This window comes from Lissotriton vulgaris, chromosome 10 (assembly GCF_964263255.1).
Source record: "Lissotriton vulgaris chromosome 10, aLisVul1.2, whole genome shotgun sequence".
Taxonomy (NCBI): domain Eukaryota; kingdom Metazoa; phylum Chordata; class Amphibia; order Caudata; family Salamandridae; genus Lissotriton; species Lissotriton vulgaris.
In genome coordinates this window covers 742,247,815-742,272,580 of record NC_141698.1, presented here as the reverse complement: position 1 = coordinate 742,272,580, position 24,766 = coordinate 742,247,815, and the positions used below count along the sequence as shown (strand labels likewise).

The 24,766-nt window shown below is 43.5% G+C and overlaps 1 protein-coding gene across 1 annotated transcript in view; it reads left to right on the top strand.

The window, feature by feature from the left end:
* The window catches only part of PTCHD3 (patched domain containing 3), a 239,792-nt gene that overhangs the window by 48,906 nt on the left and 166,120 nt on the right, over positions 1–24,766 (top strand). The window contains exon 2 of the mRNA XM_086939820.1: positions 14,027–14,148. Coding sequence (XP_086795946.1) covers positions 14,027–14,148 — 122 coding nt within the window. The remainder of the gene's footprint in view (positions 1–14,026; positions 14,149–24,766) is intronic.

Here is a 24,766-nt window from a genome sequence, read left to right as displayed (position 1 = left end):
ATCCGGATGGCACTCTGTATGTGGATGGGTCATGTTTCAAGTTGCCGAATGGTGATGTGACTACCGCTTATTCTGTTGTAACACTGAACACTGTTGTTGAAACTGCAAGATTGAATCAGAATTCTGCCCAAGCTGCAGAGCTGATCGCTCTTACTAGAGCATGTGTGTTAGCAAAAGGGAAACGTGTGAATGTGTACACTGATAGTCAATACGCGTTCGGTGTAGCACATAGTTTTGGACGTTTGTGGCGAGAGCGTGGTTTCTTGACATCGCACGGTACGAAGATACAGCATGGCCAGCTTGTGAACGACCTTTTGGATGCATTGACTTTGCCTATGCAAGTTGCGATTGTTAAGTGTAGTGCGCATCGTAAAGTGACGGATGATGTCGGTCGTGGTAATGCGTTTGCGGACGAGATTGCTAAGGAGACTGCCCGGAACCTTAGCACTCGAATGTATGTGACGAGTTCGGTTAGGTGGCCTACAGAATCGAGTATGTGTGAAGATACTATAGAGAGTGTGAAAGCAATTCAGAATGAGGCCACTGAGACTGAAAAGACGAAGTGGAAAGAAAGTACGGGAAAGTTGGACGAGAATGGTTGTTGGATTGATTTGTCGGATCAGAAAAGATGGATGTTGCCTGATGCGTATGTGCTGGCCGTTGTGACAATGGCGCATGGGTTAGCACATATTAGCGCAAAAGGCATTTGTAAGTTGTTGGCTGATGTGTGGAAGAATGATGGCATTACGAAATGTGCTGAACGTCTGGTGAAGAATTGTATGGTGTGTATAATGTACAATCCTGGCAAAGGAACTCCAACTCCCCCTGGCAGTTTTGCTCCTCCTTCATGTCCCTTTGAGGTGATTCAATTGGACTTCATCCATATGGAGCGATGCAATAACCTGAAATACGTCTTAGTAGTGGTTTGCGCATTCTCCCGATGGATCGAGGCCTATCCCCTCAAAGACAATACTGCTTTGTCTACTGCGAAAATCCTACTGAAGGAATATTTTCCTCGATATGGAATGCCTAGAGTCGTGTGGTCAGATAACGGAAGTGAGTTTGTTGGAAGTGTGATGAAGAGTGTGTGTAAGGGCCTTGGAATAAACCAAAAATTCCACAGCGCCAATCACCCCCAGTCAGCTGGATTAGTTGAGGGGTACAATGGTACCCTTAAACTAAAACTAGCGAAGATTCAGGCTACGACTGGTCTTTCGTGGCCTGACGCTTTACCCTTAGCATTACTATCAACTAGGGCGACTGTACACTCCCGAGTAGGGCTTAGTCCCTATGAGATAGTGTTCGGCCGCCCTGCGAATGTGTGGGGGGTTCCTAGGCCAGGAATATTCTCTGATCTTGAGTATCCAATGTTGATTGACTATTTACATGACTTGACTGCTAAACTGAGGTTAATTCACCAACAGGTTTACGACGCATTGCCGACGCAGACGGAGGGTCCAGGCCACCAGCTCCAGCCCGGAGACTGGGTGGTAACACGCAACTTTTCACGCAAGAATAATCTGGACCCAAGATTTACCGGACCTTACCAGGTGCTCCTGGCCACGAGGACTGCCGTTCGTCTCGAGGGACGGAAAAATTGGGTACATGCTACCCATTGTAAGCGAGTCCCTATTCCTTTGCCGGCAGACCCGTGGGTAAGGAAAGGCATTGCGTCAACAGAAACAGAAACATTGCCGGCGTTTGTGCCTTTCAGCGACGCACAGCCTGTTGAAGAATCCTCGGCGCAGCAGAAAGCCACTGTTGAAACATTGTCAGCAAAAGACTCAAGACCAGAACAATCAACTGATCAGCAGGACGCTGTCTCTTCAACGGATCCTTTGTTCGACGAGCAGACACGTCCCGGGAAACATCGATATTCTCTGCGATCTCGCACTAAGGACAAATAAAATTTTTCCTTGCTTTGCTGAAATTGACAACTGCAATATCCTCGTTTCCCGTGATCAGTTTTGAACATTCGTATCACTGTGATTTGTGTATATATATATATATATATATTGAGTTTCCTTCCTTGTATCTTTTTACTTCCGTAGCCGAGAGACTTTGTGCTTGTACATACATATTGTGTATTGAAGGCCGTAGGGCCGCGCGCGTACTTCCTTCTGGACAGTAGGTCTTGACGCTAGGTTAAAGGCCGTCGGTTCCTAGGAACTCCTGGGGATTGACTATTGCTGCACAGAACGAAGTGCGTCAAGAAACGTTGCGGACGGTCATAGGGAATGGCATTCTCGAAGCTGAATGATTTGGAGGGAGCTCAAGTCTATAGATTCAAGCTGCAGCAACTCAGTCGTACCAAATGTTTCATATTTCAATTGTTTGTATTGTTTTTGACTGCTTCTGCACTACTGGCGGGTGGGGTGTATTACACGATGTCTTACTTCTTACCTGCTACACCTACTCCTACTCCTTACCCTAATCTTACCTCGACTGTTTCTCCCCATTCTTTTCACATGTTACCGGAACACGAACAGGCTAGACGTGTAGAATTCCGCAACAATTCCTTTATTCAGCTCCTCCATCAGCATCAGTTAGTGGTTAACACTACTAATTGTTGGGTGTGTGGGTTGATGCCACACACTACGGATAAGGGAATCCCATATCTGGTGTTACCATATAGTTCCCAAGGGTCAGCTCGAGCATTTCAAACAATGTTTCGAAGTGCACTGGGTTTCCACCCCATTCGAGAACCACGTTCCCCCTACTCTGGTCCTACCTCGTATCAGAAGCCTTTATCGATAGCCATAGAGGACTTAGATAGTGAGATCTATGATCCTTCGCTTATTCCCGAAGAAGAGGTACAGGCCTATAAGGTCCTAAGTAGAGGTGAATATAGTGTGTTCACTAGTGAAAAGCAGCTTAAAAGCTCGCCTCCAATATGGGTCGTACCCCACACTGGTAATTTTTGTCTTATGGGTCGTGGCCGAAGATCGCAAGCCCGACTTGGAGCAAGTGCTTGCACTGAAAATTACATTCTGCCAATGTTCTTGTCCCCTGTGTTTCTGGCCGCCAAGGGTACCTACTTTATCTGTTATGATCGTGCATACACATGGTTGCCCGCAGACTTCATGGGCTCATGTTTTATTGCAAATCTGTTGCCTCCGACGTTCACTGTAGATGCTGATTATCATAAGACTAGAGTTGTGCGAGGCGTAATTAGCGAAGAGGATACTGCCGGTCAAGAGGCAGGAGACTTTTTCAAGGGTTTCCTCCCGTTTTGGGGACCTATGGTTAATAGTAGGAACCTGAGACAGTTGACTCGAGTGGTAGAATCGACAGCTAATATTACTGCCAGTGCCCTTGGTAATATCACCACAGAACTTCAGGCGGAGAGACTTATGACGTTACAAAACCGTATGGTTTTAGATGTCATTTTAGCAGATCGCGGTGGGGTATGTAAGGTGATCCATTCGAGCTGCTGCATTTTCATTCCAGATAATGCTCCTACCGTTTATCAAGCCATCTCGAGGTTGCATAAGATCTCCGAATCCATACACGTGGATGTAGGGGATTGGACGCTACTTGGATGGTTTTGGGGCCTGATGTCGACTTGGGGTTGGAAAATTCTGATGATCATCGGAGTTGTGGTAGTGTTCCTGTTCACGTGTTGCCTTTGCGTGCAGTGTGGTCCTGCCTTATGTGGCCTCTGTGCTACAACGTGTATGAGACAACCATCTGTTACCAAGGGGACTCGATTGGACAGAGCTATGCTACAGCAACATCTCGATGGTCTGATGAATATCGAATATGATTCCGACTAGTGCTTGCCTACATGAGGGCAAAAGGAGCGTCTGAGGTTCCGTGACAATTGTAAGTGGTGTTTTCGACTCGCACGAATATGGTCGAGTCTGGTATCTATGAACCGCAAATGACGAGTTTAGTAAGTGTGCGCAGTTTCGCTGTGCTAACTTAAACCGTTCGTTTGTTATGTGGGTTTTTCATCTGTACCCACGGGTTCCATCTTAGATACGGCATCCATTTTGTCTCTTGCCCTCAAGTAGCCAGCGAACGGACGCTGTCCGCTTCGTGACCCTGGGACTCCCAAGATATTTGCGGAAGACACATGTTCTTTGAAAGTGTCTTTATGACGAGGGGGATGCTACTGTAAGGCAGATGGCGCCGCTCGAAGCTCATCTTGCCGCACGGACTTATTGTCTCAGCCGTGCATCTCATTAGGCACGTCCCTTTGATGCCTGTATCTCGTGTTTCCCGATACCTCCCCTTTTACACCCTTTCCGATCTCCCCACTGTCTCCGTCTTCCTCTGCACCTGTCTTCGTTCCTATTTCGATCTATTTTACTGCTGATTGGAATTTGCTAATGGTGGGAAGATGGGTTTTTACAGTTGGGAACCGCCAAATGTTTCCGCACTTATGTTCCGGACCTTGTGTGTTTCAAAGTGACCAAAGCGACCCCTCTGGGGGCTAATTGTGGGAACCGGGTTGTAAACTTTTGTGTATCATGTTATCCTATGGGTAAAAACTGTATAAAAGGAGCGATCCACAGAACCAATTTGAAGCAGTCTCCCCAAGTTGCACGCTGTGTACTTGTCGTGATCTCTGTGTTCCCTGCAGCAAATAAACCTTGAATCTTTGACGTCAGAGGAAGTGTCCCGTGTCTCTGTGACTTGTACGCCGGAGCAGGTTACCCACGAAGGTTTCAGGTGTTGTGCCCTGGCACCGCTGGGTCCAAAAGAACCCAGTCCTTCAGAGTAATGCACGCGATTTACAATTGTATTCTGGCTTCGTAGGGTAGCAAATTCAGAGATTTTAAGTCAGGAGAGATGTGTGAGCGTTTTTTTGATCCACTGATGAGCCTCACTGCAGCATTGATAGAGGCTCTTAATGGTGTGGTTGTTGATAGGGGGAGGCCGCAGAGGGCGGCACTTCCATAATCAATCCGAGAGATAACTAGCGCTTGGACTGCAGTCTTAAAGTTGTTGGCTGGGATTTGAAAATTAGCTCCCTTTGTTGCATTGCTGATATGTTGTTGCATATTGAGATTGGAATCGAGAATTATACCTAAAGATTTTGCTGAGTCTACAATGATAGGTTGAACATTGAATGCAGTGAGGTGTTTAAGCCAATCCTGAGCGATGAAGATTTTGGAGGGGGGTGCTATTAGGAGGAATTCTGTTTTTAGAGCATTACGTTTGAGATGGTTCTCTGCCAGCCATGTCTGTGTGTCCTTAAGTGTTGAGTTGAGAAGTTTGATGTCTTCAAGGGATTGTAGTTTGAGGTAGAGTTGGGTATCGTCCGCATACATGTAAAAGTGCACATTAGAGGCATGAAGCAGTGCGGTGAGTGGCTCGATGACTAGATTGAACAGGGTTGGGGATAAAGAGGATCCTTGCGGGGCACCTAGTGTTACTGGAACGGGTTTGAACATAGTGTTGTTAATTTTGGATTTCTGAGTACGGTTATGAAGGAAGGAGGTGAACCATTTGAGTACTGTCCCTGAAAGACCCATTCTGATACTCTACAGTTCGAGTAAGTTCTCATGTTTGACCGTGTCGAATGCTGATGAAAGGTCGAGTAGGATGAGGAGGCAGGTACCGTTTTGGTCAAGAATTTGAAGCGCGTCCTCAATTATGTGTGTCATGGCTGATTCTGTGCTGTGGCCTGCACGAAAGCCGGATTGGTGTCAGTTGAGGAGGTCAAAATGTTCAATGTGTTTTGTCAATTGGAAGTGAACACATTTTTCTAACAATTTGGCTAAGGTAGGGATATTGGAGATAGGGCAATAGTTATTAAGGTCAGTAGGGTCAGCCGGGGGTTTCTTTAGTATGGGCGATAGTTGATCCACTTTGAGCGAATCCGGGATGCAACCTCGTTGATGAGAACTATTAATGATTTTGGTCCAGAGCGGGAGAAGCCATGGAATAAAGTCCTTTACAGCGTTTGCAGGTAGAGGGTCCGAGAGGTGATTGGAGGGCTTCACGGTATTAAGGATCTTGCCTATAGATTCTTCCGTGTAAGTATCAAAGGATGGCCAAGTAGCATTGTTTTTTAGTTTGATGGGTGTTTTGCTGAGGGGGCTGGAGTGTAGGCTTAGATCAATGAGGAGATCATTATTGATGTTATCTGCTTTTAGATTGAAGAAGGTAGAGAATTTTTCACAGGCTGGTACAGTGCTAGTTGTGTTATGTAGTCGTTGTGGTTCATCCTTGGATTGAGTTTTGATTAGCTCAAATAGTTTGTTTGGTCGTTTTTTTGCTTGGTCTAGTTGATGGCTAAAGAAGTCAGATTTCGATCATTTGATTTTTCTAAAGTAAGCGTTTCTTTTTTTCTTTAGTGTTTTGAGGTGCATAGCTGACGGGGTAGATCTCCAATTACGTTCAGCTAGTCTCATAGCTCGTCTATCATCGCTAAGCAGACCGTCGTACCATGGTATTGAGTTTTTGGAGGAGACTCTCTTTAACTGAAGGGGGCAACTTCGTTGACTATCGTGGTCATTGACTTGAGGTAGTGATCGGTGAAAGCCTGAACATTGTTGTTGCCTGTGGGGGGTAGGAGAAGGTTGTAGCTGGGAGAGGGTGACGAGTTGGGATTGAGTGTCTTCAGGTCTCTTTTCCAGGCCTTGGTTTTGGTGGAATGGGCTGTGAAAAGTTTCACATATTCATTGATGAAGAATGTGATAATGTGGTGGTCAGACCAGTCACAGGGATGGATTGCGTCTAGTTAGGTGGCGTCACCTTTGGAAATGATGAGGTCCAGGATAGAGCCTTTGTCGTTAGTGGGGCTGTTGCAGATTTGGGTGAGGTCTAGGATGTTGAAGAAGTTTTTTAGACTGTTGACCACCGAGTCGTTGTGATCATCATTCCAATGAAGGTTGAAATCACCAAGGAATATTTGTGTATTTTGTCGACCCGATTTCGTTGTGATCATGTCCATGAGGTGTTCAGTAAAGGTGAGGTTGTCTCCTTGTGGGTGGTAAATAATATGTAGAGAGCATACTGGATTGCCCTCACTGTTGACGTCGAGGCAGATGTGTTCACAAGTTACTGAGAGGTTACTCCGGTGAATACATGTTATTCCACCTCCTGTCTTGCCGGTCCCGTCTAATATGATGATTTGATAGTTAGGGGGAACTAGAATGCCAATGAGGGGGGAGAAGGATTCTGTTAACCAGGTTTCGGTGAGTATGGTTAGGTCTAGGTCAAGTGCGATAATGAGCTCAGCTATGTTAGATGCATGTCTGGGGGCAGATCTGCAGTTAAGTAGTGTGCATTTGAGCCATGGTGTGATGAGGGAGGCAGAGGGGTCCAGAGTGAGGGTGACTTTTTTAAGATTATTAGAGATGGTGCATCTATTATTTTGAGTAGGGGGCATGTGAGGGTTGGAATGGATAGTAGGGATGGGAAGGTGTGTGGTGGCTGTGTGGGCCATGGGAGCGGTATCGTAGGAGTGTCAGTGGATTGATGAATCGGATAGGGCGGGTGGAAGAATTATTGGCAGGGATAGAAGTCCAGTGAGGAGGGTTGTGTTTGTGTGAGCGTGTAGGAGAGGTAGAGGGCTTGCGGGATAAGAGGGTACTAAGTTGATTTGAAAACAGTTCTTTGAAAGTTTGAAGCTCGTCTTTAATTTGGAAAAGGGTGGACATAATCTTGTCCAGATTGGAGTTAGGAACGGTAGTGGTAGGGGTGGTAGAGCGTGGTATAAGTTGAGGAGATTTGACTCGGTTCGGAGTGAGAACTGATAAAGGCGTGGAAAGAGTATGGGGAGGAGGTGGGTAGAATTTTGGTTATGTGTTAGGTGTGGGTGTAAAGGAAGTTAGGGTGGGTGGTGGAGGAAGAGGAGGTGAGGTAGGAGTTTCAGTAGTGGGTACGTGGGTGACTACAGTGATAGGGTACAGGGGGAGTGACAGGGTAGGGGGGGTGGTATAGGAGGAGGGGGGACTAGAAGTGGTATAGGAAGAGGGAGACTAGAAGTCAGGGAAGGCGGGGTGGTAATGAAGAGGGGGCTAGGTGTGAGAGGAGGTGGGGTGGTGATGTGAGAGGAGGAGAGGGGACAAGGAGTGAGAGGAGGGGGAGTGGTGATGTGAGAGGAGGAGGGGGACTAGGTGTGAGAGTAGGGGGAGTGGTGAGGGAGGAGGGGGGACTAGGTGTGAGAGGAGGAGGGGGAATAGAAGTGAGGGAAGGCGGGTTGGTAATGAAGAGGGGGCTCGGTGTGAGAGGAGGGGGGTGGTGATGTGAGAGGAGGAGGGGGGACTAGGTGTGAGAGGAGGGGGAGTGGTGATGTGAGAGGAGGAGGGGGGACTAGGTGTGAGAGTAGGGGGAGTGGTGAGGGAGGAGGGGGGACTAGGTGTGAGAGGAGGAGGGGAGGTGATGGAGGAGGGGCTAGATGAGAGAGGAGGCGGGGTGGTGGTGTGAGAGGAGGGGGGCTTGGTGTGAGAGGGAGCGGGGTGGAGATGGGGCAGGAGGAGGGTGGACTAGATGTGAGAAGAGGGGGGTGATGATAGAGGAGTGTATATTATTCCAATGCACAGAGGCTATTGGGAATATAGGAACTACACAATAGGCCTAAACCTTAGTTTTTAATACATATAAGTCAACCCTAGGGTTGGCCCTAAACATCCCATGTGGCTGGGTGCAGTGTATTTAAAATGTTGTACTTGTCATTTTAAGTTTCATATGTCTTGGTAGTGAAAAGCTCCTAAATTAACTTTTAAAAATTTCAAGGCCTGCCTCTCTCATTGGATATTATTGGGTTACCTTATTACATTTCATGAGTGCCAACTTTTGATTGGTAGCAGGTAGGAAAGTCAAGTTTGGTGTCTGAGGAATTCTATTTTAAAATCCACTATAATAATAATAATAATCCACATTTGTAAAGCGTGAACCATCACCCGTTAGGATCTCTAGGCGCTGGGGGCCGTCGGGAAGATTAAGCAAGCTACTGCCAAGAGTCACATGGTGCTGGGCTAATCTGTCGCCGGCCCCGGGGATCGAACCATGATCCCCAGATTCCGGAGTCAGTCACCCTGGCCACGGCGCCACACCTCTCCCGCTCCACTCTCTACTTTAATGGCAAAGTTGGATTTTACGTCACAGTTCTGAAAATGCTGCTTTTAAAAAGTTGGCTTTTTCTTGCCCTAATTATTTGGTGCCTGCAGTCTGTTCCTGGGTCACATGACTAGGGGCAGTTAACAGTTGGCCTTTGAGTATTCCTCCCTGACACCATCACAATAGAGGGTCTGAGTGTTGGCTCGATGGGCTATCTCCGACTTGATAGAGCGGCCAAGCTGTCACCTACCACACTTGCACTTTAGTGGGCTGGGCCCTGACCTAACAATAAGGACTTCACACTAGGCTACTGTACCTCCAGATAGACTGGTACCAGGGCAGGGAGGCAATAAATTCTACACACCTGTAGGGTGAAATTTCAGCAGCTTCTCCCACTCCAAAGTGGGCTCAATGTGTAGAAATTGAACCTTCATACCCACTCTTCAGATCGTTTCTGGACTTATGGACTCTGCCAGGAAGAAGGACTGCCCAGCAGTGAAGTCTGCCCTGCTGCCAGGAATTGTTTTGCAACCCAAAGGCCTGCTCTGCTGCTGAAGGACACTTCTGATGCTGTGGACTACCCTGCTGTGGCCAGCCTGCTTGCCCTGGCCCAGAGACTCTAAAGTGTCTCCAATGGTCAGTTAGCTGCCCTTCTGTTCTGAGTAGCAAGGACATAACAGTCTCCCCGACACTGATGCAACTCCATGCAGCCTGATGCAGTGCGACACAGCTAAAAACCAGACCTGGCCCAGCGCAATGCATCTCGCTCTCAATGCTGATGCATCGCAGCACAATTACTTACATGCAGCAACTTCTTCAACAAAGAAACATCTCCTCCTCTGTGCCGATGCATCGCATGTTGACTCCTTGCAGCCTCAGCGGCTTCCCCAACTATGACACGTCTTGTCAGATCTCAAACCCAGACCTCCTTATAGGTTTGCATCAACAGCTTCATTGTCTTCGCCTCTACACAACGCATCTTTACACAAGATCTTGCTCTGCAGCTCCTTGTCAGTGACACCTCAACGTCCATGCCACACAATAATTTGTCAGCTGACTAAACTCGGATTTGTATTCAGCTCGCCCTCCTCGTGGTTAGCCTTAACGTGTGACTTGGGCTTGGTCCACCGCGACCGGATAACCACGGTTGGTGCTTTTTGCCTCTAAGAGCTTGATTTCATAACCCCGGTTCTACTAATACGATCTATGTTGTTTGGGGCTTAAATAATCTAAATTAGCGTGGGATTATTTTTGTCTTGTGCTGACACTTTATTACTGTGTGTTGGTTGAACAAATACTTTGCATATTGCTTCTAAGTTAAGCGTGACTGCTTTCTACCAACCTACCAAGGCGTTAAGCACAAGTTAATTTGGGGTTTGCTGGTGCTTCACTGTGACAGGGATTGTGGCATTTACTTGATTAGGGTTTCATTCCACTCAAACAAAAATCCAATTTCCTAGAGTGTGTATGTTCCAATTTATATATATTTACCTGAAGGTAAAATACCAACAAAATAGTTGTAGAATATTTTGTTCTTTTTTAACCACATCTCTTGCCCCGTCCCCATTGCACTCAGGATCACAGTTCCCGTCACTTAAGCCTTTGGATGATCTACAAAATACTTTGAATGAGGCTGTCTTTGAGATCCCATCTCTACTTCAGCAGCGGCAGCACATTTTTTGCTTTAATTTCAAGCAGAAACGTGCAGTCAGGAAGGGGGCTTCTTTATTTTCACTTTGAGATGGGTCAAAGATTAAGGCCAAATTAAGGGGCTTCCGGGCGTCCTGTGTTCCTAGATCCTGGCTGTGCGAGATCTGGAGCCTCACAATTAGAGGCAAGTGCAAAGGAAGGTAAACAAAGGCTCACAGATTGTTAACAATCCGTGTTATAACTTCACAGGTACTTAAGAGAGGAATACTTTTGACTTTGTTCAGTCCCTGCATAAATATGGGAGATATGCATGCACTGTAAGAGTGTAAGATGTCCCAGTATTAACCATTTAAATACCCATATTTTGTCTTATTTCTTTTATGGAGATACTGTTTCCAATGCGGTGTGTCAGAGCACTTTACAAAACATATACACATAATGTATTGACATTAAATTATGTAAGTGTGAATCAAAGTACACGATGTATTACATAAGACAGTGAGGGTTATCTAATACATGAGGATTGTATGAGTCACATGTCCTTCATAGCTCACAGCGCTAAAGTAGGATTACAATTTATGAACTGAAAGAAACAAAAGGATTTATGTGTTAAAAGCAGTAATCCATTTACTGATCTACATAATATAAAAATCTGTCATCTGCATGTTACATGATGTGCTTTGCAGGAGACACATTAACCCTCTATGCTACTTTGCTTAAAATCTGGGACTAGAAAAACACAGATCTCTCTAGCAAATATGTTAACCTCCAGAGACATCTTACTATTATTAATATTCCCTGCGAGATGGGCATACAAAGATCCCTGCAACAAGTGCCCTAACCCCATAAAATATTTTAAAATTATGACCTTGCAGCCTATTATGCAGAACATATCTACTGCTATGTTTCTACTTGTTGCCTTTTCCTTTGTGGCAGAGTTGCAAAAAAATTATACGTTGAGGCCTAGATTTTGCATCGGGTTGTGTTATTTTTTTTCACCCAACCCTAACACCAAACGTCAGTTGTTAAGTTTTGTAAAGTGCCTAAATGTACTCATGATAGACCTGCTATACATATGTGTGAAGTCTTGATATCTGATGTCACTTCATGCAATGTCACTTCTTGTGAGGACTTGGGTTATTATGCCACGTCCTGTGATGTCATGTTTGATGGCAAACACTGTGTTGTCACATACCATGGTGTTATTTGCATATTGCCTAGCTTAGTTAGCCTCCGCCTTCTGTTTTTAGAACTTGTGCTCTGGCTAAAGTCCCTTCAGCTCAATGAGTGTTGTGAACTTGCTGGCCCCCTCTTTCCAAGCCCATCCTCGGGCTGGTTGGTGTAAAATTTTGGGCAAAAGGCATCTGTAACAGACCACTCACGTCTTCATGGACAAGGCCCGCAAAATCAGGACAGCCTGTGGAAAATAGGGATGGCTGGTGACCCTACTTGTTATCTAATTTTAGATGAAAAGGGAGCTTTTGGCTGGATGCAATCTCACTGATCTTGCACCAAAGTGCAAAGGTCACATAAAGGGACCAGCGGTCATATCATAAACAGTGGTCCTGACACAATGGATAGATGATAGCCTATTTTTAGGCGTTCGCCCTGTCAAAAGCACATACAATTAAAACAAACTTTCACTGATTTAGTGTATAACTTTCAGACAGAAAATATCAGGAATAGAAAATGGCAACTATTGCTGTCTGTTTCTGAGCTGTGTTTTTAAAATAATGCACCAACTGTGAGAAATTCTCCATTAAGGGCCTAATTACGATGCGCATCGGACCGCATCCAGCGGCTTGTTGATTGCGGTCCAAACTGTATCTACTCCTGCGGTTAGACCGACGCATCAAGATGTGTGCGGTCGGAGGCAGCAGTCAGTGGGGCCGACCATTGGAAATTCTTATAATCCCTTAAGGATGGCGTATCCGCCATCAGGATTATGATGTTGGTTTCCGATAGCCTTTCCGACATGGAAAGGCTGGTGGAAAGCGACATTGGGGCCCTTAGCAGTGTTCCCTTCCCCCCAGCCCCGGAAGGTGCCTGACACACAGAGCAGGGATGTTCACAAACCAGTTTCCGCCCGCCGCACAAGCTCTCACTAAGAAATGGGAGTTTCCAACCGCACTAAGTGCGGTCGAATTGTAATTCAGTGTGCAAAACTGCCGACCTATGGTTGGGCAGTTCCTCCAACAAAATTGTGTCAGTCAGAGGCAACTCCAATCGAGATTGTAATCATGCCCTAAATGTTTACAAATTATTTTAAAAAACGGCACTCAGATCTGCTCTGTTGTATTGCTTACTGCTAATGATATCACCCCAGATTTCTAGTTCAAATCGTGGGCTAATGCTTTATGCAATCTTTCTCTAGGCCTAGATAATACCTATTTTCCCTTAACAGTTCCTGGAAAATAATGCATTTGACACCGCCCAAGGAGCTTATAGAGTGAAACAAAACTTCGAATTAATCAAGCCTATAGCTAATACACTGAAAAATAATTATAGGAATTCCCAGCAAATGTTTCAGTACAAAATCATATGAATGCCAATGAAGAGGGGTCTCCAACCTTTTCTGCAGTAAGAGATACTTCTTCCAATGAAAACCATTATGAGCTACTATTATTCTTTGTGTTTTACTAGTGACCGCAACAAACAAGATTACATTAGTGGCCACCATATACAAGATGACCATGAGTGAACTTCTTAGTTCACCAGGCATGATTGGCAACTGTGATTTAAACATGTTTTGCCATTGTGGAGTGCATCTTTATTGACAGTAAATAGCAGTTGTTGCTGCAAGACCCTGGTCCTAAGGTAATAGTAATAGTAATATGTTGCAGGCCCGGGGAGGCCTCCCCTGCGCATCCGGGCCTTAGGAGGTCTGGCATGGCCCCGGTCCCCTATGCTCTATTATTTATCGCTGAATTCTCAGCTGTAAATATATTTTGGAAAACCAACCCTTTTTATACAGACATCAGTTATGAGATCTGAAAATACACACATTTTCCTCTTCAAAATATACTTTTAATTTTTTATATGTATATATTATTTCAATCAGGCATAAAGGTATAATTTAGTAGACTCGGCTGCACACAGGAGAGCTACTTATAGGTAGGTGGGGAGCAACGAGTCGATTGCGAGTTACTTGTTGGAGAAGCCTAATCATGGTTTCTGTGTAATCGGTTGTTGCACGTTTTTGCACAAGAATGGATCTTCTGTTAATCTACAGAGTGTTGTGTGGCAGATCTCCATGTTTATACTAAATACAGTTGTGAAACTCCTAACCACAATTCGACTGTTTCACCAGGAGGTTCGAAATAAGAAGTCATTTTAACACATTTCGTGTCTGTCACAGGTGTCCTATTTCACATCGATATCCCACCAACGAGAGACTGAATGGCATGTCGAGCAAATGGCTCCTTTCCTCAGCACCTCTTACATTCTGACCACATTGTTTTCAGTGCTGTCTTGTTTAAGGTAAGTTTCTTCATCAAAATTACTGCTATTTAACAACACTTCATTAAGAAAAACATTGAACAAAACCTTATATTTTGTATTTTGTACTTTGGTATAATATATGAAATGGATAAAGTTTCTCCAGTCTGTTGCTGGAACTCCTGGCAAATGATAAAGTGAGCCTTGTGTACAATAAAGTGTGCCTTAAGCATTGACGTTCACTTTTACAGTATGGATTATGTAGGGGCTAATAATAGGGATCAGTCTCCTGGAAAACAGGGACCAATTTATAGGAGTTCATTGCAAATCTGCAACCCTAGGGGTACACTTTCGAGCGGGTGCAGTTTTTTAAATATTAACAGTGTCCTCCAGAAGTGCACCTGGAGTTCTGCTGCAGAAGCATTCCTGGAAAAACATTTGTGAGTCAGAAATTGTGACTATTTGTAGGCTTTTCAGCCTGTGCAGATGTGCAAAATGCATAATTGTGCATGGGAAAATCTTATCACATTTTTGCAAAGGCATTTGTTTTCATCCCTTTCTATTTTCTTGTTATCCATTTGAAAAATGTTTTCCTTTACACCCCCATCAACGTTGTGGGCAATACCTCCCTGTCCGCACAGCAAATGAATTTACTCCTGTACTAGTCAGAAGTATTGAGGTGGAGAAACGTTTATCAATATAAAAATAAACTATCAAGTTTTTGTATTTTGCCAATGTTGCCTCCTTGAAACCCCCACTTTCACAGTGGTGTAATATTGTGGAGGAGTAAATGAATTTAGAAGTATAGGTCACTTTTTGTGAATACCTTGACTTGTAAGTTGATTACATTTGTAAGTTGAATTTATGTGCACAAAAGGCTTACTGAACCAATTATACACTTTACTCTAGAAAACCACATTATTGTCTCCCGGGGGAAACATCACTTACAACGCAACTTTTACAACGAGATACTATTACAACGCAACTTTTACATCGCAAAAACTTTTACAACGCATGTATTTACAACAAATGTTTTTACAACGCAGGTACCTTTACAACGCATACCATTACAACGTAAGTATTGGTAAGTATATAATTATATTTTAAATGTTATATGTTTGGGGTAAAGGGGTATTTTTAGGGTTCAGGGTCAGTTTTGGGTTTTTGGGTAAAGGGGTATTTTTGGGGTTCAGGGTCAGTTTTTAGTTTTTGGGTAAAGGGGTATTTTTGGGGTTCAGGGTCAGTTTTTAGTTTTTGGGGTACAGGGGTACAGGGTAAAAATAAATTAAAATTAAATTTAAATTAAATTACATTAAATTATATTTTTTAAAATTAATTTACGATTATAAAATTAATATATATTTAACAATACTTACGTTGTAATGGTATGCGTTGTAAAGGTACCTGCGTTGTAATAACATTCGTTGTAAATACATGCGTTGTAAAAGTTTTTGCGATGTAAAAGTTGCGTTGTAAAAGCATGCGTTGTAATAACATGCGTTGTATCGACATAGATCCTCTCCCGGTGGCTGCCGAAGCCATAACAAAAGCAAGAAAATACCCCAAAAGGAAACTTGGTTCCAGTAATTACTTGAAAACTAAAATTTACATGCAACAGAGCTGCACATTTTCGATGGTCTGTTGTTCATCCTCCCGGGCGTCCCTTCCTTGGGGTGAGGGGGAAGACGGGGGGACTTCCAAGGGGCTATGCCATCACTACCCTTCTATTAAAATTGGCCTGCGGGCTTCTAAGTATCAGTAGGAAAAGAGTTAATTTAGTCTATTGTAGCATACACAGAGCTTTGTATAAATTATCCAGCTTTGTTTAGCATCTCTTTGTTGAGCTGTTCACTTCTGCTCTGCAGCACGTATATTTTTTTCTAAATTTCGTGCTTAGTTTCTTCACCAAGTATTGTACATTTTCACTGTGTCACTATACTTTAGTGCATCATTTAATTGTTTTATCTAAATGATTTCCTTTGTAAAAGCTCAATCTATTTCCAACAGTTTACCATTCTGTCTGTGCATGATACAGCGACAATGTGTTCAGACGAACATTGCTTAAGGCAATAAATGTAGCCTCACTCTACAGGCACATTCCTCACTCTGCATTCACCCAGGCACCCCCTGCACCCTACACTCACACTGTTGCTCTGACACAGGCAACATTTTCAACCTATAGTCAGTCAGCAAACTTAGCCAGAGCTCCCAAAATACAATGCTGACTCAGCATTCATACTTGCATACACCCCTAGCCCTGTACAATAGACCTTGCCTCACTGTGCACTCGCAACATAGGCACATCCCTCTGCACTGACACAGGCGCACGTCTCAATGCGCAGTCACACAGGCACACTCACAATAGGTAGACACATAAGCGCACACGTACACCTACACTCTGCACTCAGACAGCCACATAACTGACTCTGCAAAGACACAGTTACACCATTTACCATGTACTTGGTCAGACGTCTTACCTTGAATTCACAAAAACCCTATGCCGACCCTCGTTCTATGTGTCTATTTACTCAATTTGCACTCAAAAACCACTCCACTGCTTATCATTGGCTCACACAGCCACACTGCTCACCATTCTCTCTCACACAGGCATACCACAAACACACAAGCCACCTCTCACCAGGAAGAATCAGAGTTGTTACAAATGGTGGCAATGTCAACGCAAGTTATATGCTGATGATCTAATGCAGGGCTTCACCACTGCCAAAGCTTTCTTGATTTTGATTTGGTTTTGGTATTTATAGAGCATGTCTATCACTCTGAAAAGAGCATCCTGGCGCTATGTGGGACAGGAAAAATTTAGGACAGGATCGAAAGATCCAAGTCTTCAAGGACTTTCTGAACTGAGTTTCTGCTTCTTTCAGCCTTGTGTGTGTTGGCAAAAGGTTCCAAGCTCTGGTTAATAGAGCTGCTAAAGATTTCCCTCCATTGGTTTTGCACCTAATGGCAGGGTGTTTAAGACAATTTGCCGATGAGGATCTGAATAGCCTAGCAGTGGTGTAGGGGGTAAACCTGTCCGATTCATATTTGGGTCCTAGGTGTCTAAAGGCTCTGGAAGTGATTAGCAGAACCTTAAATCGGATTTTCTTATGCATAGGCAGCCAGTGCAGGGTTTTGAGGGCTGCTGAGGAAGATGATATGCTAGACAGTTTTAGCACTAAGCAGGCCACTGCATGCAGTACCACCTGTAATCTTTGTAGTACTTGTTTGTTTACTCCTGCGAGTAGTCTGTTGCAGTAGTCTAGTCTAGACAGAACCGGTGCCACTGCAACTGTCTTCCTTGCAGAGAGGTGAATGTAGTCAAAATTCGTTTTATGTGTTTTGATTATATTGAAACACATCCCTGCCACCTTCAGGGCCTGAAGTCGGAATGAGAGTGAGGCATCACATTTCACTCCCATGTTCTTAGCTACTTCTACTATGTTTGTGTTCTTCGTGAGTCTTTTTCTAGGGCCAGGAATATCTGTGTGTCATCAAAAGAGGCTATCAGTGAGATGAGAGGGGCCATGTAGATGTTAAACAACAGTGGGCTGAGAGACGAGCCTTGTGGGACGCCCAATATAATGCGGCGTTCTGTTGAAAGAAAAGTTCCTAGGGCCACTGCTTGTTTGTGGTTGATGAGAAAGGATTTTATCCAGGCTAATGCTGTGTTGGACATGCCGCTATTTTGTATCTGGGTGAGGAGAATGCCATGTGAAATGGAGTCAAATGCGGCTGACAGGTCTAGGAGAATCAGCATCCCCTTTTTACCTTTATCTAGAATATTTTCAATGTGTCAACTATTTCTCGCAGAGCGGATTCAGTTGAGTGTTCAGGACGGAAGCCGGATTGGTGGGTCTGTAGTGTCTTGGCGTTAGTTGTCTGTTAACCAATCTTTCTGTGATTTTGCGAAGAATGGGTAATAACGATATTGGGCGGAGGTTTGAAAGTATGGATTGATCCATGTTCTGTTTTTTGTAAGTGGTTTGACTATTGCCAGTTTCAATTTAACAGGGAGTATACCTTTGGCCAGCGAAGAGTTAACTATATTGTTAATTACAGGATTGACAATATCAATGATCTTATGAAGGACCGCAGGTGGACATGCATCCAAGGGGGGCCAGATATGCAGTTGGTTATTGCTTCTTGTGTCTGCTCAAGTGAGCTTTCTTCAAATACAGTGAGGAGAGGCCCTGTGTGGGTGGGGTCAGGCTCTAAGTCTAAAGGCTAAGTGCGTGTGATGTTAAAATCTTTATGTATAGTGAGAATTTTTTCCTCAAAGAAGACAGAGATCTGGTTGCATTATGTCTGTGATGGGAGTATTTCTCTACCTGACATTTTAAGGTCGGGAAGGACTTTATGATTGTGAAAATCGTTTTCTGGTCATGGCCGGCATCTAGTGTTTCTTTTGGGAAGTACTGTTTTTTTGCTAATTTAATGGGCAGGTGATCGTCAAACATGTGGCCTGCCTGGTGTGTAGGTGGTGAGACCAGTTGGTGGATTTCACAAGTTTCTAAGATTTCTAGAAAGCAATCTACTCCTGGTTCTTTCCAGCATTCTAGGTGTAGATTGAAATCTCCTAAGAGGGTAAAGTTAGCATACATGAGCGTAAGGTGACCTAATGTATCTCGTAGTGATTCGAAAAAATCAAACTAGGACCCGGTGGGCGGTAGATCAAACCTCCTGTGAAGGAGAACGAGGCATTGAGTTTGAAGCAGAAACACAGGCTTTCTGTCCCTTTCAGGAAGGAGAGGTCAAGGTTTGTGCATTTCAGAGAGTCGTGATAGATAAAGGCCACTCCCCCTCTTCTAGTTTGGTCTCTGGCTCATCTGCAGATGGTGTAGCTATGGGGAAGTGTTAGGGCGATATCCGGGTTACACCGTTCCTTAAACCATGTTTCGGTGATAAAAAGGAAGTCGAGTTGTGGGTCAGCAATCAACTCTTTAATGTCTAGGGAAGGTTTACAAAGTAAACGTGCATTGATGAGTCCCCCCTTTTGTGGTGAGTGGCTCAATGCTTTGGGTCTAGTATCTGTGGGCTTGGTGTTGGTGTCAATGAAGTTAAATAACATTCTGCATTTGAGGCATGTTAGGGGGCCTTTGATTTACCAAGGTACCAACCCTCATTCACATTTTGCAAGAGTGTCAAATGTTTGTAAAGTTTTAGGTCAGATGGCATTGTTTTTTTTTTAAGTTTGATTTATTGAGGAATATAAAGGGGGGAATGATGGAGGGAGTGAGGGGGAAGAGTTACAATAAGCTGATGGAAGAAATAAACAATATAATAATAATTTCATAAAAAGTAAGCATTACAAGCATAAAGAATTATGAACATATCATAAGCGTACAAGTATTATAAATAAAACACAGTATATTGAGACTTAATAATTATAGAAATCAAGTAAAAAGAAAAAATAGATAATAAGAAAATCAGAAAATCATGGGGGTTTGCGAATTTCATTCGTTTCAGGATCAGGCGAAGGAGAGAGGTAGGTTACCAAAGGAAGCCAAAGCAGGTCAAGTTTAATAGCTAGGGAGACGGGAGATACATAATTGGTGTCTAAACGATGGTTAAAACAGATTGCATTCCACCAAGACTGATATGAAATATTTGCAGCTTGTTTCCAGTTAGAAGTGACAATATGAAAGGCTACAGCAATGAAAAGGTCAAGTAGGGGATATTGATGGGGGGAGTGAAGGAGGTCTGAAGAGAGGGAGCCAAGAAAAACTAGCGAAGGTGAAAAGGGAACCTGAAATTGGAAAATCTTTTGTATTTGCCGCCATACCAACTGCCAGAATTGGGAAGTGGGAGGGCATTCGAACAATATATGCTTAAGATCAGCAGAAGGGCAGGGACAAGACCAAAAGGTGGAGGGAGTGTCAGGTGAAAAACGGGATAAAGCAAGTAGAGTGAATAAAGTTCTGTGATAAATGAAAAATAAAGTTTGGGTAATGTTAGCAGCTCTAGAGGTCTTATGAAGTTTAGTCCAAATTTTATCCCCAAAAAGTACTGGCCAGTTCTGAGAAAAATCCAACTCCCATGCAAGTTTAGTGCGAGATTTCAGTCTATCAGTAGTAGAACGGAAAAAATTATATAAAGCGGATGCAGAAGGAGAAGACTCCAGTAAAAGGGAAGTGGATCTACGATCTAAAGGAACATCGTTGGAAGGTGAAAGAGATTGAAGATAGGAGAGCAAGACTGGATAAAGGGTAGTGTATTGCGAACAGGCAGAAGTAGGCAAAGAGAAAAGAGATTGAAGATCTTGGAAGGAGAGAGGCGTATTTTGAGAAAGTAATTGAGAGATCCAACATAGTCCTCGAGAGTGCCAAGTTTTCCAATAAATGGTATGATTACGGACTTTGAGAAGAGAGTTATTCCAAATCGGTTGTTCATGAATGGATAGGAGAGATGGATAGGAAGGTGCTAAATAAGGAGAAAGAAGATTACGAGAATGTGAAAGAATAGGTGAGCGGAGACGGGTTGGAGAAGACGTAAAGGACAAGAATTCATGAAAGGTAAAAGGAGAAATGAAAGAGGATTCCATATTTAGCCAGACAGGAGGATAATGAGGCAGAATAGATGAAAACCAGCGAGTCGATTGCTTCAGGGAAAAAGCACTGTGATACTGTTTGAAATCAGGAAAACGGACTCCGGATTGAGCGTTGTCCTTACGCAAAGAGGCAAGAGCTATTCGAGGACGTTTACCATTCCATAGAAATTTCCGTAATAAAGAGTCAATTTTCTTAAAGAAAGAAAGAGGAATGTGTAAAGGAAGCATGGAAATAGTATAAAGAAGCAAGGGGGATAGCATCATCTTTATAGAGTTGAGCCGACCCCACCAGGACAAAAAGAGCGGATGCCAACGAGTGATAGCCGCATCCATTTTCTTGTAAATATAATCAAAATTTAGTTTGAGAGTATCAGATAATAGGAGAGCAAATTAAACCCCTACGTATTTGATTTTGGATGGTTGCCATGAAAAACCTGTAGAAGAAAAAAGATGTTTCTGACAAAGAGAATTCAAAGGTAAAATTTCACATTTGTCGGCATTCAAGCGATATCCGGAAACTGCAGAGAAGGAAGAGACCTGCCGGAGAAAAGAGGGAATGGAAGTGGCAGGGTCGTAACAATAAAAAAGAATATCATCGGCATAGACCGAGAGTTTAACTTGTTGGGAACCAAACTGAAAACCAGAGATATTGTCATCTAAGCGAATTTTAGTGAGGAAGGGTTCTAGGGCTAAAACAAAAAGTAAGGGAGATAGGGGGCAACCTTGTCGAACCCCTCTATATAAAGAAAAATAATCCGAGGACAATCCATTAACAAAAATAGAAGCTTGAGGATCAGAGTAAAGTAGAGAAATAATAGAAATGAATTTAGGAGGGATACCAATCCAACGTAAAGCCTGAAACATGAAGTCCCATCCAATTCTATCAAAAGCCTTCTCCGCATCTAGGAAGATAGCTGCGAAAGTAAGAGTGAGGGAAGAAGATTTGCTAAGAATGTTAAGAAAAACCCAGGAATTATCAGAAGAGAGACGTCCCTTGACAAAACCGGATTGTTCTGGGCCAATTATATCCGGTAAAAGGGGGTCCATGCGTAGAGCTAATATTTTCTCTAGAATTTTGTAATCAGTGTTAACCAAAGATATTGGTCTATAATTTTTGCACAAGGAATGATCCTTATCCTCTTTTGGAATTAAACAAATTAAGGCTTGTTGAAAAGAGCCGCTAGATGAACCGGCATCAGAGAAGGATTGAAATAAGAGTAAAAGTTTAGGGAGAAGGAAAGAGGCAAAGTGACTGTAGGATTCAATAGTAAATCCATCAGGGCCTGGAGATTTACCATGACGAAGTTTAGATACAGCATGAGAGATTTCAGTAAGCGAGATGTCTTGTTCCAAAGTGTGAAAGTCAACATGTGAAATCGAGGGAGATGGAAGAGATTGAAAGTAAGAGAGGAGATCATCAGACGATGGAACTTGTTCCGGAGTATAGAGAGTATCGTAAAATTTGGCAAATTCAGTGAGGAAATCTTTATCTTTAAATGTGGATTCACCGGAAGAAGTTTTGATAGATTGGATTTTTGTGCGTTCCTTACGTATCTTTAAGTAATTGGCTAGAAGCTTTCCCATTTTATTCTTACCCCCTTAATATCTAGAATTACATTTTAGTAGAATATTAGAAGCAGCGTCAGTTGTAAATTTGTTAAAAGAGATCTTTGCTTCAATAAGAGCCTTAAGGGAGGAATCAGATTTAGAAGCGTAATAAGCATGTTCTAAAGCTTTAATGTCAGCCAAAATTTTCTCTGACTTGGCCTCTTGAAGTTTCTTCCGCCGAGACACATAGTTAATAATAAAACCCCTAGAGGCTGCTTTAAATGAATCCCAAACCATAACAAAAGGGGAGTCAGGGGTTTGATTTAAATGAAAAAAATCTTTGGCAAAGGCAGAGAATTCGCTACAAAAGGTGGGTTCCAAAAGTAAAGCATTGTTAAATCGCCATCTGCCAGAGTGGGGAGAGAAAGGGATTAGGTCAAGGTCTACAAAACTGGGGCATGGTCAGAGAGTAATATGGAACCAATTTCAGAACGAATAGCATGTTGGGATAAGGATTTGCTAGGAAAGATATGGTCAATGCGGGATTGGGATTGATGGGGAGGAGAGAAAAAACTATATTCTCTAACATCAGGGTTGCACAATCTCCAAATATCTACTAAGGCGTTGTTATGAAATGTGTTCACAAACTGCGTGTGCCTTCTAGAGGGAACAAAGGTAACTTTCGAGTGTCTGTCAAGGAAGGGATCAACAATCTGATTACAGTCTCCCCCAAGAAGTATGTAGTCTCCAGAAAGGGAAGACAACTTGGAAGAGATAGCAGGCCAAAAGGATCTATCGATTCCGGTAGGGGCATATACATTAAAAAGGGTGCGTAGGATGTTAACAATGAGTAGATTAACAATAAGCCAATGACCATCAACATCACATTCATGAGTAATTGAGGAAACATTTAACTTTTTATGTAACAAAAGTACAACACCGTTCTTCCTAGATGTCGTAGGAGAACAAAAAACATGACCCACCCAACAACGTTTAAGTTTCAAAGCCTCCTGTTCAGCAAGATGAGTCTCTTGAAGAAGGGCAACATCAGTTTTAAGTCTTGCTAAATGTGAGAGAACTCCCTGTCTTTTAATGGGATTGTTTAATCCCGTAACGTTCCAAGTCGTTACACGGAACGGAACAATGTAGAAAAACAACTGAATGCAACATGCTCAGTAATGCATAAGAAATACAATGAGGGGAAAATGGGAGAAATAGAAGAGAGGAGTTAAAAGAGAGAGGAATCAAGAGAAGAAATAGACCATAGAATAGATAGAAGATAGAAAGTGGGAGAGGAGAGAAAAGAGAAGGAAGAAAATGACTGAAAGCAAGCAGAGAAAAAGAGCTATGATTGGCATTCTCAGCAGGCTTTGTTCAGGCTGTGGTTCCCTTCTTACTACATCCACCATAGGTGTGAATGCGTAATTTTTGTCCTCACCTGCCTTTGTGCTCCTAGGGGCATCTACCACAGACTCATACACTTGACTAGGAGTGGATGGAATAGCTGATAGGGGGTAACAGAGACAACATATTGATTTTTCAATGTCCTGGTGTGTTTCAGTGGAAATAGGTCAGAGAATGATGGTTGACCTTCCATTGATGCCTCAAAATTGCTCCCCTGAGCCAGCAACATCCCACCCATGCCGGCCGGCACCTCATTTTTAATCTTGTTCCTCATCATAGAACCAACCTCTATGGGCTGTTCCTGGTGCATGCTGGGCCTCGTAGTACCAACCGGGAGCGAAACAGCAACAGCAGCCGTGGTAATCGCGGGTTTCGAATTTCATGCCTTAGTCCCTCTGCCAGCCATCAGTGCAGAAAGACTCACTTGCCCGGCTGAAGCCGCGAGGCAAGCCCGCCTTAGTCTTTGTCCTGAAACCGCAGAGAGGATCGCAACCAGAGCCGTGCAGTGTCTTCTCCCTGTGCTCTGCCTCAAAGACCCAAAACTGTGACGGCCAGAAGAGCACTGTGAAAAACCAAAGAGGCAGAGGTCTTCCTGACCTGCGACCGGTGATGGATATTGGGTCGAGAACTGCCGAATTACAGAAAAGGTGAGTGGGCAGAATGGGAGCTATAGAACCTGCGAGCCTCTATTCAGATGCCATCTTTGCCCCCAGATTACATTTTACTCTTTCAATGCGTGCTGCAGAATGCAGCACACATAGAAAGAGGAAAAAAAATAACGTATTTCTCCTAGTTACGCCATTCCTATGCCTCCCCTTGGGATACATAGGATTTTGACGCATTCCAAGTTTAACAAAATGTAGTAAATCTGGGAATGCGTCAAGTTTCATGGATGTTGCATGGAAACACCCACTTCAAAACCAATGAAACACCCCTTTCACGCAGAGTAATGCATGAAAGGGGCCCATATTTACAAAGCCAAAAAATGTCACGCAGGGTGACTTTACGTGGTCTTGTAAATATGTGCAAGCAAATTGTGCTGCCGGTGTGTCAAAAATGAGTGCATCGTGATTTTCATAAACTGCATTTCTAAATCTGCTGCAGCTGAAAAAGACCCTTAAACAGTAGTAAATGTGCTCAAGTTCAGACCTTGTGTAAGTA